At 31.9% G+C, this 14,212-nt stretch overlaps 1 protein-coding gene across 1 annotated transcript; it reads right to left on the reverse strand.

Moving 5' to 3' along the window:
- Nucleotides 1-362: 362 nt before the first annotated feature.
- Nucleotides 363-2,663, reverse strand: LOC25491180 (ylmG homolog protein 1-2, chloroplastic). The gene is made up of 2 exons (XM_013599049.3): nt 1,921-2,663; nt 363-623 (listed from the first exon to the last, which is right to left on the reverse strand). The coding sequence occupies exon 1, from the start codon at nt 2,588-2,590 to the stop codon at nt 1,946-1,948; it is 645 nt and encodes a 214-aa protein (XP_013454503.1). The 5' UTR covers nt 2,591-2,663; the 3' UTR covers nt 363-623; nt 1,921-1,945.
- Nucleotides 2,664-14,212: the final 11,549 nt, after the last annotated feature.

Here is a 14,212-nt window from a genome sequence, read left to right on the forward strand (position 1 = left end):
CCTAAGTTTTTCTGGACAAGCAAAAATCAGAGAATAAATCCAGATTTTCTGGAACCTAAGTTTTCCTACGCTTATCAAAGTGATTAGTTGGATCGTATTAGAGGTTGTAGTTTACCTGGCTACTTAGGAATGTAATCAAATTATATTATATATGTACAGATATATAGCCAGAATTCTCTCACTCAGAGATACAAGGGGTTCTGCTCTGAACTCAATAAGGAACCGGATTATCTAAATCGAAATTGGCGCAGATGGCAAAGCATTCATTGTGCATCATAAGTTCATAACCATTGTTGAACATGTATTTTATATTTATGCAAGAGCAAGATTACTAGCTTGCAAACTCTGCCCAGAGCTCATAATGAATGAATTTCAATTAAAATACAGCTAAACTATCCAACCCAACAACAAAACACAACATATATTATTCGAAAATAAAAATCCAATGCCTTCTTAACCACATACATAACTACCAAAATATACCAATCTGAAAATTACATTGTATTGTATACAGAAACCAAACTTTAACCTATGTTTCTCAAGAACCCACTTTTCTAAATTCTGCCAAAACGTAGGAAGAAGATTCTTTGTCGTTCATGAAAACATTCTTCAGTAGCCCACACCTGTTCAACCACAAAATAATAACATCCAAAATATTTAAAAATCACAACACAAGATATGAGAATTATCTAGAGAAGATCACGTGCCACAGCACAGATCTAGGGGAAAAAATCGCACAAAAATGTGAAATTCTACCATAATTAGGAGAAAGCTTTCATAGACAGATAGATAGAAGATCCAATATTCAAAATTAAATGATAAAAAAACAATTAAGCATACAGAACTTTTCAGACTCAATGGCTAGCTAGCACACATAAGCAAGATATAAGAGTAAACGCTCAATTAGACTTCAACTTCAAGTACCACTACCTCCTACATAGTCCCTAAACTATATAAGATGATTAGTCTCCGATATTTAATAAGTAGCCACAAACATTTTTGTTAAATCCCTATCACATTAGTTAGTCCCTAAGATCTTGTCAAATGTCAATATATAACAGTAGGGACTAACAAGAAAGATTTATCAAAACATTAGAAACCATTATAAAACATTAGAGAGTAGTACTTAGTATTTTCAAATCATGCAGGACTGACTAACCAAGAGAAAGAGTGACAGCCTACACAGCACTACATACACTTCATATGGAAGGTGTGCCTAACATCCAACAAATGTCAGTGTTGGACACATTTGGTTAAACATGCCTCCGACACATTTGGTTATATTTGAGTCCGACACGTGTGATTGCATTTTCTCAAATTATTAACGTTGTCTAGTGTCTGTATGTGTATATGTGCTTCATAGGTGATAACAAAATTCGGGTCAATGTGTATAACAAACTGTCGAAAGGATATCCTCTACAAATAACGTTACAATAAATCAATTCCATTTTCTCAAATTATTACTACTGACATCAACATATCAATGTCGAGCCTAGTGTATAATCAATAGTGTCCCTCACACACGTGTCGGAATGACAGAGACCAACACATGTGGTTACAAATTACAATATCTTACTTCCATATTCTAAAATTATTATCAGTGTTTACATGTCAACTTGTTACTAGTGTCCACGTGTCAGTGTTGAGTCTAGTGTTAGGGCTTTATAAGTGACAACTAAACTTGGGGTTTACACAAACATGTAAAATGCATACTTAAGAGACAAAATTCAATACAACCCATCCAATCAAATACAACAACAACAATCAAGTCTTATCCAAGTAAGTGGGGGTCGGCTACATGGATCAAACAATGACACAATGTTATATAATATAACCAATCTATCCAATCAAATACATACAAAAGAGTGAAAATGAGAAATGAAAAGGAAAGCAAAGAGGTATATATGTATGTATGTATACCTGTAGGGATGGGATGGGATGGAATCTAAACAGAAACAGTGAGGAGACCAGCAAGAGAACCCAAAACAGCAAAAGCAAGAAGAGGACTAATATCAAGAGTATCAAAAACAGGTGGAACAATATTCCTAAACAAACTTAGATAAGGATCACAAAGATCCCTAATTGCAGACAATGGTTGTCTTTCCCATGGAATGTTCGGAAACCAACTCAACAAAACCCTAACCAACAACACACCACTGTAAATATCCAACCATTTCTTCAACCCCGCCGCTACAACCGTCAACGGCGTGTTCACCGTCCCCGACCTAGTATTTTTCATGACAGCGAAACAAAGCGACGCTGATGATGTTGCAATTGATGCACATAGGTCTGGTGGTGGAAGAATGTTGACGAATGCTTTGACACATAAAAGCGCGGTGGCGAATAGGGTTGTAACTGTTCGAGTGGAACCAGAGAGAAGAACGTTGTTGCTTTCATTGTTGATGAGGGTGTTGGTTTTGTGGTTGATTGAAATAGAACATGTTGTTCGGCGTTTGTGTTGAGGGTTGATTAGATTATTAGGTTGGAAAGAGAGAAGACGAGATGAAGGTGAGAAATGGGAAGTTACAGTCATACCCCCCATACCCAAACCTAAACCCATCGTTGCTGCTGCTGCTGCCATTGACGCCATTTCTTCTTGTTCTCCTTCTCCGGTTGTTGGTTTAGGGATTAGGTGTTTTTGTCGCTCTTCACTCGGCCTAAATTTTTTATATCGATAATAATATATAATATAGATAAATAAAGTTTAGATAGCTCTAGAATCAAAAATCAAAATCAAAATGATTTTTTTAAGGAAAAAATTGAAAATGTTATTCAACTATATTTTTAGGATCCCAGTTTTTATTTTTTATTTTAAAAAGAGAATATTAAACAATATCCTAGAACATCAATCAAGGAGGAATCAAATATAATAGTATGACATTGAAAAATCATGTTGTCAATGGATCAGAAATTTATAAAATGTATTTTCAACATAACATTTTCTTTTTAACTTCTTTAATCACTAGTTGGTATACCCTTTAAAAAAATAGTTAACAAATTAAATTGAACAATATCAACCATTAATTAACTAATTGAAGGTATATCACTGGTATGGACACCCGTGCCAAGCACGGGTTAGAATTTCGTCATAGTTGAGGGATACAATATTATGATGTATTTATTGTCAGTTAAATTCAAACGTGGGATAAAACAATGGAGGTTTATTAACTAATAAGCGGAAGAAGAAAAAAAAAAAACTAATACTTAAGCATGAAAGTTTTGGATGAAGATGCAGTATCATTCTCACTTGTGTAGTTGTTCCTTCTCAAATGTGTCGATCGACCGGTGCTGACTCCTCCAGAAAGTTCAACGATGGTATGTTATTTATGTTTAACATTGCGGGGGAGAAGTTCTTGGTGGTGGAACACAGATATTGTGTCAAGTGTTAGTAAAAATTTCACTTTGTATGAAATGAGGGGTGGATCTATGTTAGGCTATGTGGGGCTAAAGCCCCACATGCCCTTCCCTATTTTTTTATGTATATTATAAAAATGGTAATAGTTATTTTGATCCCTGAATATGTAATAAATAGTCATAATAATCTCTCAGTGTATTAAAATTATAAAATAATACATGATTTTGTACTTTATTAGTCATAATAATCCCTGAAGTGACAATAAATAAGTATATTGAAGGACTAATATGACAATATCAATGAAGTATTTGAATGTTAGGGACTATTTTGACTAATGAAGTGTGCAATCAGAGACAATTTAAAATTTTAATACATTGATGGACTATTTTAGCCTCACATGTATCCAATGTCTCGATCTGTCTCGATCTGTCTGTGGATGCAAAAGTAAATGTTAAGAAACATATAAGTGAGATGATCGATATACCTAATACACTAAGATTTTGGATGATGATGTGCTGTCAATTGTATGATTAACCTTAACATAATGTGATGATCCAACTCATTGTAGTCTCCATTAGAACTCTGGACTTTTTTTTTTTGTTACTGAACTCTGAACATTATGATGAATTGTTTTATTAGTTTTTGGATGTCATTTATTTAATTTTAATATTAAATTGAAGTAGATGTTGAACAACATATAAGTTATATGACTCATATACCTACTACTTTAAGCTTTAGGGTGAAGATGTGGTGTCTAATTACTTGTTTGGTTTCTTTTAATCTAATGCGATGATCAATCTCAATGTAGGATGCCTCGAAACTCACGACAATATGATGAACTATTTTTTTAGTTTTTGGATGTCATTTGTTTAATTTTGGCTTAATTACAATTTTGGTTCTTCTATTTTCACTCACTCACGGAAATTGTCCTTCCATTTCAAAATTACACGGTCTTGGTGCCTCTTTCAGATTTTTGAACTTAAAAAGGGTGATATGTCATATTTAAATTAAAACTTTAAAGGAGTTTTCATGTAATTACATGGGTATTGATTATTCTACATCATCAGACTAAATGCAAGGTCATCTAAAATATGTCACATCATTGTTTTCTAGTCTAAAAATAGCAAAAAGGGATCAAAACAGTACTAAAAAAACAAAAATTAATGAGGGATAACATGAAATCCCTCTCTAATTATGTTACTAAATTTTGCGACCAAAGAATTTATGAGGGATTTTATTTTTTCCGTCACTAATTTTGCATTTCCTAGCAGTGAAGCTGAGTGATTTTAAAATGAACGGACCAATTCATGAGTTGCTGAAAATATGGTACTAAATATGCAATTAAGTCTTTAACTTTTCAATCTTAAAATTTTATTTTGAATGTCATTCTCTTTCTTGTGAATTTTTCATTCAACCTCAATTATTTCAAATTTATTTACTTTTGACCGTGTGTGGCAAATGATAATGAAAAATTGTCAATGTGTTATGTTGGGTTGATAAATATATGCTTATTAGATATTTAAAAATATGCGGTGTTTTTTTAATTGAATCTAATTTTTTGGTAAAATAGTTGTCCAAAGAATCTCCAACTCCTTGAAGAAACTCATAAATTTATCATACAACTCACACTGTTTTCTATACCTTCACAAACAAAACACACAATGATTAGTTTTTTTTCTCATTATCTTTTCTCATGTTCAAATCTTTTTTTCGTATCTTTTTTCTTACTTCTAATTTTCTTTCTCTCTTCTCATGTGAGAAAGAAACATAAACATCCCTCAATGAAACCATCACTAACCAACCTTTTTAAACATATGGTGTCTTCATTTGATATTATTTGACTATGTCACGTAATTATGGACACAGAGAGTTGCAAACTTGAATAAGAGATGTTAATGTGTCAAGCGTGAGTTAAAATTCTATGGTGGATAGAAGAGTAGATTTTGAATAACATATAAGTGAGATGACTCATATACATACCACTGGCTTAATGTTTTGTGTGAATATGTGATATCAATCTCACTTGTATGATATCTCTTAGTCTAATATGGTGATAAAACTCAGTGTAAGATCCATTGGAAGTCCCAAAGTTATGAAGAATTGTTTTATTAGCTTTTATATCTCATTTTATTTAAAAAATTTATCCTAAATTTTGATTATTGAACGTCATTCGCTTCCATGCTATTTTTTTATTCAACCTCCCTTATTTCAAAATCCTTCACTTTAGGTCTTTTGTAGAATCTAACAATGGAAAAATGCATATGTGTTCCACTGAATTGACAAAAACATACTTATTAAAAAATTTAAATTGATGTTGCAATTCTTTAATTGAGTCTAATTTATCGTAAAATAATTACCCCAAAACTCCTAATTCTTCAACAATCCCACAAAATTACCAGCAACTCACATTATTCCACATACTCTCATGGAAAAAGCACACACTCATTTTTTTTTCTTATCATTTCTCTCATGTTAAAATTCCTTTTTTATTTATTTCTTTTTCTGATTCATTTTCTCTATACTCATGAAATAAATGAATATAACCATCTCTTCGTGAAACCCCATCGACCAACCTTTTCTACCATTTTGTGCCTCAATATTACTTTATTTGGTTATGTCACCAAATTATAGATGTAGAAAGTCTCACATTTAGGAGAGACAAGTTAATTTGTCGTATTTGAGTTAAAGTTTCATATTGGATGCAAGAGTATGTGGTCAAAAAAAATATAAGTGAGATGACACAAATAACTAATGCCTTAAAATTTTGGATGAGGATGTGGTGTTAGTTTCACTTTTATGGATGTTTTTACCCGAATGTGATTATCCAACTCAGTTTAGGCCCCCTTGGAAGTCACAACATTACGATGAACTGTTTTGTTAGTTTTAGATGTCATTTGTTTAATTTTTTATCATGTTAAAATTTTAGTTTTCGAATGTCATTTGGTTTGACGCAATTTTTTTAGTCAACCTTTATTTTTTTTTTTTTAAAATTAGTCAACCTTTATTATTTTAAATTACTTCACCTTTGGTCTTTGGTGTCATCTGAAAATGAAAAAATGTAGATGTGTAATGTTGAGTTGGCAAAATACATGCTTATTAGACATTTCAAGTGAAGATGTGGTGTCAATTTCACTTGTGTGATTGCTCTTACCATAATATGATGTTCCGACCCAATGTAGGTTTCCTCCGTAGTCCCAACATTATGACGAACTAATTTACTGGTGTTTGGATTTCATTTTTTATTTTGTAAATTTAATTAAGTAAATGGTCCCTATAAATATCCAAAATTTCATTTTTAGTCCATACAAAAATAAATCGCACTTTTTAGTTTTTGTAAAAAAATTCGTCAACAATTTTAGTTTTTGTCAAGTTTTTTTATCAACATTCTTAGTCCCTTTAAAATTTTCAGTCCGTGTTTTTGGTCCCTAAAAATGCCAAATAAAAAAGTTACAACGATTAAAAAAATGCAATTTTTTTTTTTCAAGAAATTAAAAAAATATCTTTATATTTATAGGAAACATTTACTTAATTAACCATTTTTTCGATAAAACTTCATTTGTGGATGTCAATCGCTTTCATTCTATTCTTCTATTCAACCTCTATTTTTTCAAACTCCTTCATATACTGTCTATGATGGGGTGTGACAATGGAAAGTGCACATGCGCTATGATGAGTTTACAAAATACATGTTTATTAGAAATTTTAAAATGATACAACGTTTTTTTTTAATTAAGTCTAATTTTTTGGTAATAATTACCCAAAAAATTTCAACTCCTTCAACAAAACCACATAATTACCGATAATTCAATCTATTTTATGTACTCTCACGGACAAAACACATTACATATTTTTCACCTTAATTTTTCTCTCATGTTAATTTTTTTTCTTCATATTTGTTTTATTTTTCTTTCTAGTTTCTTTTCTCTATTCTCATAGATGAAAGGAATATAAACCTTCCTTCATGAAATCACCATCAATCAACTTGTTTGAACATGTTGTGTCTAATTTTGACCTTATTTGATTACGTAACATAATTACGAACGTAGACAGACGCACAATTGATTAGGATATGTTAATGTGTCAAATGCGAGTTAATGTTATACATTGGATGAAAGAGTAGATTTTGAGCAACATATAAGTCAGATGACCAAAATGCCTAATGTCTTAAGGTTTCATGTGAATATGTGGTGTCAATCTCATTTGTATGGTTGCTATTGACCTAATACGATCATCCAACCCGGTGAAAAATCACCTAGAAATCCCAACATTATGCCAACATTATGATAATTTATTTTGTTAGTTTTCAGTTGTCAATTGTTTATTTTTTTATCTTAAAATTTAGTTATTGGATGCTATTCTCTTTCATGCTATATTTTTTTATTCAACCTCAACTACTTCAAATTCATTCACTTTTATTCCTTGGTGAAATTTGACAAAGGAAAAAAGCATATGTGTGTTATTGAATTTGCAAAATAAATGCTTATTAGAAATTTAAAATAACGTGACATTTTTTTTAGTTAGTCTAATTTTTTGGTTAAATATTTACTCAAAAATCTCCAACTCCTTAATCAAACCAGTAAAATTATAGGCAATTCACTCTATTCCTTTCACGCTCATAGAAAAGCACACACTCCTTATTTTCCTTATCATTTATCTCATGTTCAAATTATTTTTTTATCTTCTCTCATTTTCTAATTTATTTCATAACTTTTCATGAAAGAAAGGAACATAAACCTACCTCCATTAAATCACCACTAACCCACTTTCTTTACCATGATATGTCTTCATCTAATTTTATTTGGCTTTGTTATCAAATCACATAAGGGGAGAGTATCACACTTAAAGGGAAAGATGTTAATATGTCTTATATGAGTTATACTTTCAAATTAGATGCAAGAGAATACAGTGACAAATATATAAGTGAGATGATCCATAAATCCAATGCCTTTAAAATTTGAATGAAGATGTGATGTTAATCTCGCTTGATTAATTGCTCTTAGTCTAATGTGATTATGCAACTCAGTTTGCGCCATTAAACAAAATAGGTGCTCACCTTGTATCAAACCTCTGCCTAATCTAAATCCATCTATAAAACTACCATTAAACAAAATCATGCGTCTTTTTTAAATCGATCTTGCATAGAATAAACTTTTTCTTTAGCCCTTCCTGTATCATCCATGACTTCATTCACAATATAAAAAAATTGTCGACCTTCACAAATGTTAATTGGGTATCCAAAACGGCCTTCTCAATAACTGTCTTCAATCTATTTGTTAGAACCTTCGTTATAAGACTTTGTGAACGCAACCCACTAAAGAAGTAAGACAAAAATCCGACAAACTTTGTTGACTATCTTTTTTGGAGATTAAGACTCTGTTTGGTAAAAAGAAGCTATAAGTCAGCTGATAGCTGATAAGTTAGTTGATAGCTGAAAAACTAGTTTATAGTTGATGACTGATAGTTGATAGCTTATAGCTGAAAAACTCACTTATTAAAAATAATGTGTTTGATAAAATTAATTGTTGAAGTGACTGATAAGTATAAAATGACATAAAAAGACATGTTTTTATTTTGTTTTTTTTCTTCATAAATTACACATGATATTTTTTACTAAATGTATTTCTTTTTAATTATTTTCATCGACAATATGTTAAAATATAGTAGTACTTTATGAATTCAATTTGACATTTTTTATTGAACAATTTTTTTTTATGAATTTTATTTAATTAAAATTGCTTTACTATTTATTGTAAACCAAAAAAAAATATGGAGCAACAAAAGTATAAAAAGTGTGAGATGACATTTAAAAAGTTCCCTAAAACAAGTGTTATAAAACGTCCAATAAAAGAAAGTGAAATCCTTGAGGAAAAAAAAAAAAAAGTGAAATCAAACGTGGTTAGAACGTGGGTAGTTTTGTTTATTAAAAATTAATAAGGTTAAAATTGGATGAAAGAATAAAAAGCTACAAGTTATATGCTCAAAAGCTACTTGAATTAGCTTTTCAATAAGCTAGTCCAATAAGTTATAAGCTAGCTTTTTTGTGTTACCAAACACACCCAAAATGGACAAGAAAATTTAAAAAGCCATACATGGTAAACATGGTTAGTTGAAGAAGATAGTGGGTAGTTTTTTTTTATTATAATAAAATAAAATAAAATTAAGAAAAGGTTAAAATGGGAAGAAAGTATAAAAAGCTACAAGTTATAAACTAAAAAGCTACTTGGATTGGCTTCTTAAAAAACGCTATAAGCTAATGAGAAAAGCTTTTTACCAAACACGTCTCATTTTATCAAAACAAGCTTATAAGCTAGCTTATTTGTGTTACCAAACACAACCTAAAACGATAAAGGTACAATTTGATAATTTCATCGTTTACAATTTACACGAAACTCATGCAGGAATCTCAAATAATCACCTTTATTATTGCTCCAATATTCCTTCAAAAATAAAAAATAACTCCATCTAACTTAAGACTTTTGTCGCTATCATAGTCTCTCAAAATTGTTAAATCTGAGATTAATTTTTATACAATGACAATGCAAAACCTTTTTACATGTGCATTCAATTCTATCGTACAAGATAAATATCTGTTGAGATATTTTAAAAATAAACCACACGAAATAGGATTAAAGAAATAAAATCTAAAATCTTTCATTTGTCGAAGTTTATTAGTGATAAAAATGAAAGATACTATGGAACCAAAAAATCAAAAAACTTAAGAAACGACGTGAGTCGGGTTTGAAACCAAGTCATATATTTACATGTGTAAATTAGACTATTGTGATTTTATTTATCTACTAAAAAGAAAATCTTGCCACCGATATACCATTTTTCGACTAATACCTCAAATTCGTCCTTGAATTTTGAAAAATCGGTCAATTTCGTCCCTGAATTTTGCGAAATATCAAATTAGTTCCTGAATTTACAAAATGTCAATCAAACCAGTCCCTCCGTTAAGTTGGTCTGTTAACAGAGGTGACGTGTCACGTTAACCTCTGACAAAACTTACCACGTCAGATGTCACGCAAGCAGGGACCAAACTGATTGATTTACACAAAATTTCGAAGGACGAAATTGATGTATTTACACAAAATTTCCAAGGACCAAATTGATGAATTTTCAGAAAATTGGCAACGACTCTTTCCCTTCTTTGTGAGTAACGACTCTTTCTCCACTTCTTCATTAAAGGCTATTTCTTCCCCAAATATATAAATTTGGAACCCTAATGTTATAATTCCTTACATAGAGTTCAAAATCCCAAAATTTCTTCCATGAATTGATGTAAAATTTCTTCCCCAATTCAAAAAACTTAGAACCCTAATTTTTTTGGTTAAATTTGAAATTCATAAATCAAGTGGTCTGCCTTGTAGATTCGGTGTTTAGAATTGATGGGTGGTGCGCGAATGGGTCCTTGAATTATATTCATATCCATCATTTCGATCCTCAAATTAGTGAAAATACCATCAAATTGGTCCTTGAATTATCATAACAGATATCAATGTGATCCTTTGTGCATATATTTGCTGAATAAAGTAAAATGTAAAAGACAAACACTTTGATTATAAAAAGACAAACATTTACATTATATCATAAGTCAATATTCGATGTTAATAAGTCATTACATAGCCAAAAAAACAACAGTACATAGCCAAAAAAGCATTAACTAAACTAGTCCAAAAACATAATTAAAACATGCATCACTGTTTTGGAAATCTTGGAGTTGGGATAAACTCCATGTATTGGGGTTAAGTAGAAGTGGATGGCCCGTAATTTGGATTTGGAACTCTAACAACATCCTCTTGTTGCACCTCAGTAGCAACATTCTCAACAACAGTTTCCACACTTGCCACATTACTTTGTACTTGTTCTTCATACTCAGTGTCAATCCAATTCTTTGGTCTCCTAGCCACACCTTGCTTTGCACAGCTTCTTGATTATATGTCCCATCCAATTCTCAATGTGGAAGATGTGGATTGACATTCGCGCATCACCCATCAATTCTAAACACTGATTCTACAAGGCAGACCACTTGATTTATGAATTTCGAATTTAATCAAAAAAAATTAGGGTTCTAAGTTTTTTTTTGAATTGGGGAAGAAATTTTACATCAATTCATGGAAGAAATTTTGGGGATTTTGAACTCTATGTAAGGAAGTATAACATTAGGGTTCCAAATTTATATATTTGGGGAAGAAATAGCCCTTAATGAGGAAGTGGAGAAAGAGCCGTTACTCACAAAAAAGGGAAAGAGCCGTTGTCAATTTTCTAAAAATCCATCAATTTGGTCCTTGGAAATTTTGTGTAAATCCATCAATTTCGTCCTTCGAAATTTTGTGTAAATCAATCAGTTTGGTCCCTGCTTGCGTGGCATCTGACGTGGTAAGCTTTGTCAGAGGTTAACGTGACACGTCACCTCCGTTAACAGGCCAACTTAACGGAGGGACTGAGTTGATTGACATTTTGTAATTTCAAGGACTAATTTGATATTTCGCAAAATTCAAGGATGAAATTGGCCGATTTTTCAAAATTCAAGGACGAATTTGAGGTATTAGTCACCATTTTTCTATCGTGATATTTTTGTGAGTGTCCTTCTTTCTTTCTTTTTCCCACAATATAAATGTTTTTTTGGTTACGGCATAATATAAACGTGATATGTCAAATCTTTTTTATCTTTTTAGAAAATTGATATGACCAACTTATATGTTGACAGTGTGGTGAGGTCACCCGCATGGTTGTGGTTCTGCCAAGTGCCAATAAATCATATCATATGAAACAGAAGCCGCAATCAAGGGTTACATGCCTCATCATTATTTGCATAGATGGAAAGCAAAGCTATTATGATTGGTACAGTGATGGGGATTTGAGTACTAAATTTGAGGTTTTAGGTTCAAATCTTATTGTCTTCGGTGTAACAAAAAAAATAAAATTGTATCAACAATGAATTGATCCAAGTGGTTGATATATAAACCGTTTATGCATGTAATTAAAGATTCGATTTCTATTACTTGCATATTCATAAAATTCAGTTGGAAGAACCCGTCTTTTATGCCTTGTACATGTTCTTCGACTGAACGAAGATTAACCATATCGACAGTGGAAACTACATATCTATATATAATGAAAATAGTATAAAAAAAACAACATTTGTAACAAAAAACCCAACCATACCAACCATCACTTATCAATTAGATAATATTCCTCAATTAAAAATAGATTTAAATATGTTTTTAGTCCTTACACTTTCATCAGATTTTGGCATTGGTCCCTACACTTTTTTTTATTTGGAGTTGGTCCCTGCACTTTGTAAAAATATTGGTATTGGTCCCTCTATTAACTTTCTATTAAAAAAAACACAAAACTATTGATATTGGTTCCTGCACTTTGTAAAAATATTGATATTGGTCCCTGCACTTTGTAAAAATATTGATATTGGTGCCACGTGGCGTGAAATGATTGGGCCACGTGGCACTCCGTTGGTTTTGTGTTTTTTTTTTAACAGAAAGTTAACAGAGGGACCAATGCCAATATTTTTACAAAGTGCAGGGACCAATGCGAAACAAAAAAAGTGCAGGGACCAATGCCAAAATCTGATGAAAGTGCAGGGACCAATGACACATTTAAACCTTAAAAATATAATTTTTTTTACAATAGCTGTGTTTTGTCAAAAAGGATCCTATAATAAGGGATGAAAGCAGTAACATTTATAGTTAAGTCACTTAGATATATGATTATTGATTTTCAGTCTTTAATCATTAATATATGAAAGGTTCATTTCAGATTTTTTTGTGCACGGCAAATTGGTGTAAGGTTTGAATTGCACTTCTATTGTTTTGATTCCTAAAGTGATTAGCCCCCAAAATTATCCATCTATCGACCAATATATCTTGTGGGATGTATGTATGAGATTTGACCTAAAGTCCTAGCGAACATATTGAATTGGTCATTGACAGTGTGATCTCTGGAGCACATATGGCATTTGTTAAGGTTGGGTTGATCCTAGACAGCATAACTATTACAAATGAGATGGAGAGCAATTAATAAGAGAATTCCCACTAACCAGTGGCAGTTTCACCGCCCGGCGATCCCGGGCACGCGCCCGGGCTATGACCCAAATTTTTTGCAATTTTTTAATGTAAATTCCTCTGAAGGAATTTCTTATATAAACCCCTATAAATTGGACAATTTCTTTAAATTTTTTGATTATTTGCTTGCAATTTCTTATGTAAACACCTGTAAATGTGTTGCAATTTTTTTTTGCCCAGACTTTGTAATAATCCTGGCTCCGCCACTGCCACTAACGACGACTTAATTCGAAGAGGAGTGATTCCCTATGATTTGGTTTTGTACTCGAGCGGGTGCAGAAACAATCAATCTTCTATTTTTGGATTACGACTTCTTTGGTAGCATTTGACATCTCATTCTCGCTGGTTGGGTATAGCTATCGTTGTTCCATCAAATATTAGATGTCACACTGATAAGTGCTCAAAATGATCTAATTCATGTGTTAGTTTAGGCATATTTGATGAGTTGTTTTACAAATTATTGATGGAAAAGCTTCAATTATGTGCCTAAATGTCATTTATGCTTTGCATGCCTTACTTTACCCTTTTTGTGCAGGAAAATACAAGCAAGGACCAAAAATATTAGTTTTGACCGAAGACAACACGCCATAAGCGTGTTCCAAGCCAAAAGCCTAGAAGCCAGAATTCAAGAAACTCGCCATAAGCGAGTCTTTGGCCATTGGCGAGTTTTCTCCAGAGGCTACACGCCATAAGCGTGTTCATGGCGAGTTCAAGAGATCCAACAGGATAAGGGGCACGTGGAGCATAACCATTGGAGCAGAAGCTGATTTCGTGC

The sequence above is a fragment of the Medicago truncatula genome, chromosome 4, assembly GCF_003473485.1.
Source record: "Medicago truncatula cultivar Jemalong A17 chromosome 4, MtrunA17r5.0-ANR, whole genome shotgun sequence".
Taxonomy (NCBI): Eukaryota; Viridiplantae; Streptophyta; class Magnoliopsida; order Fabales; family Fabaceae; genus Medicago; species Medicago truncatula.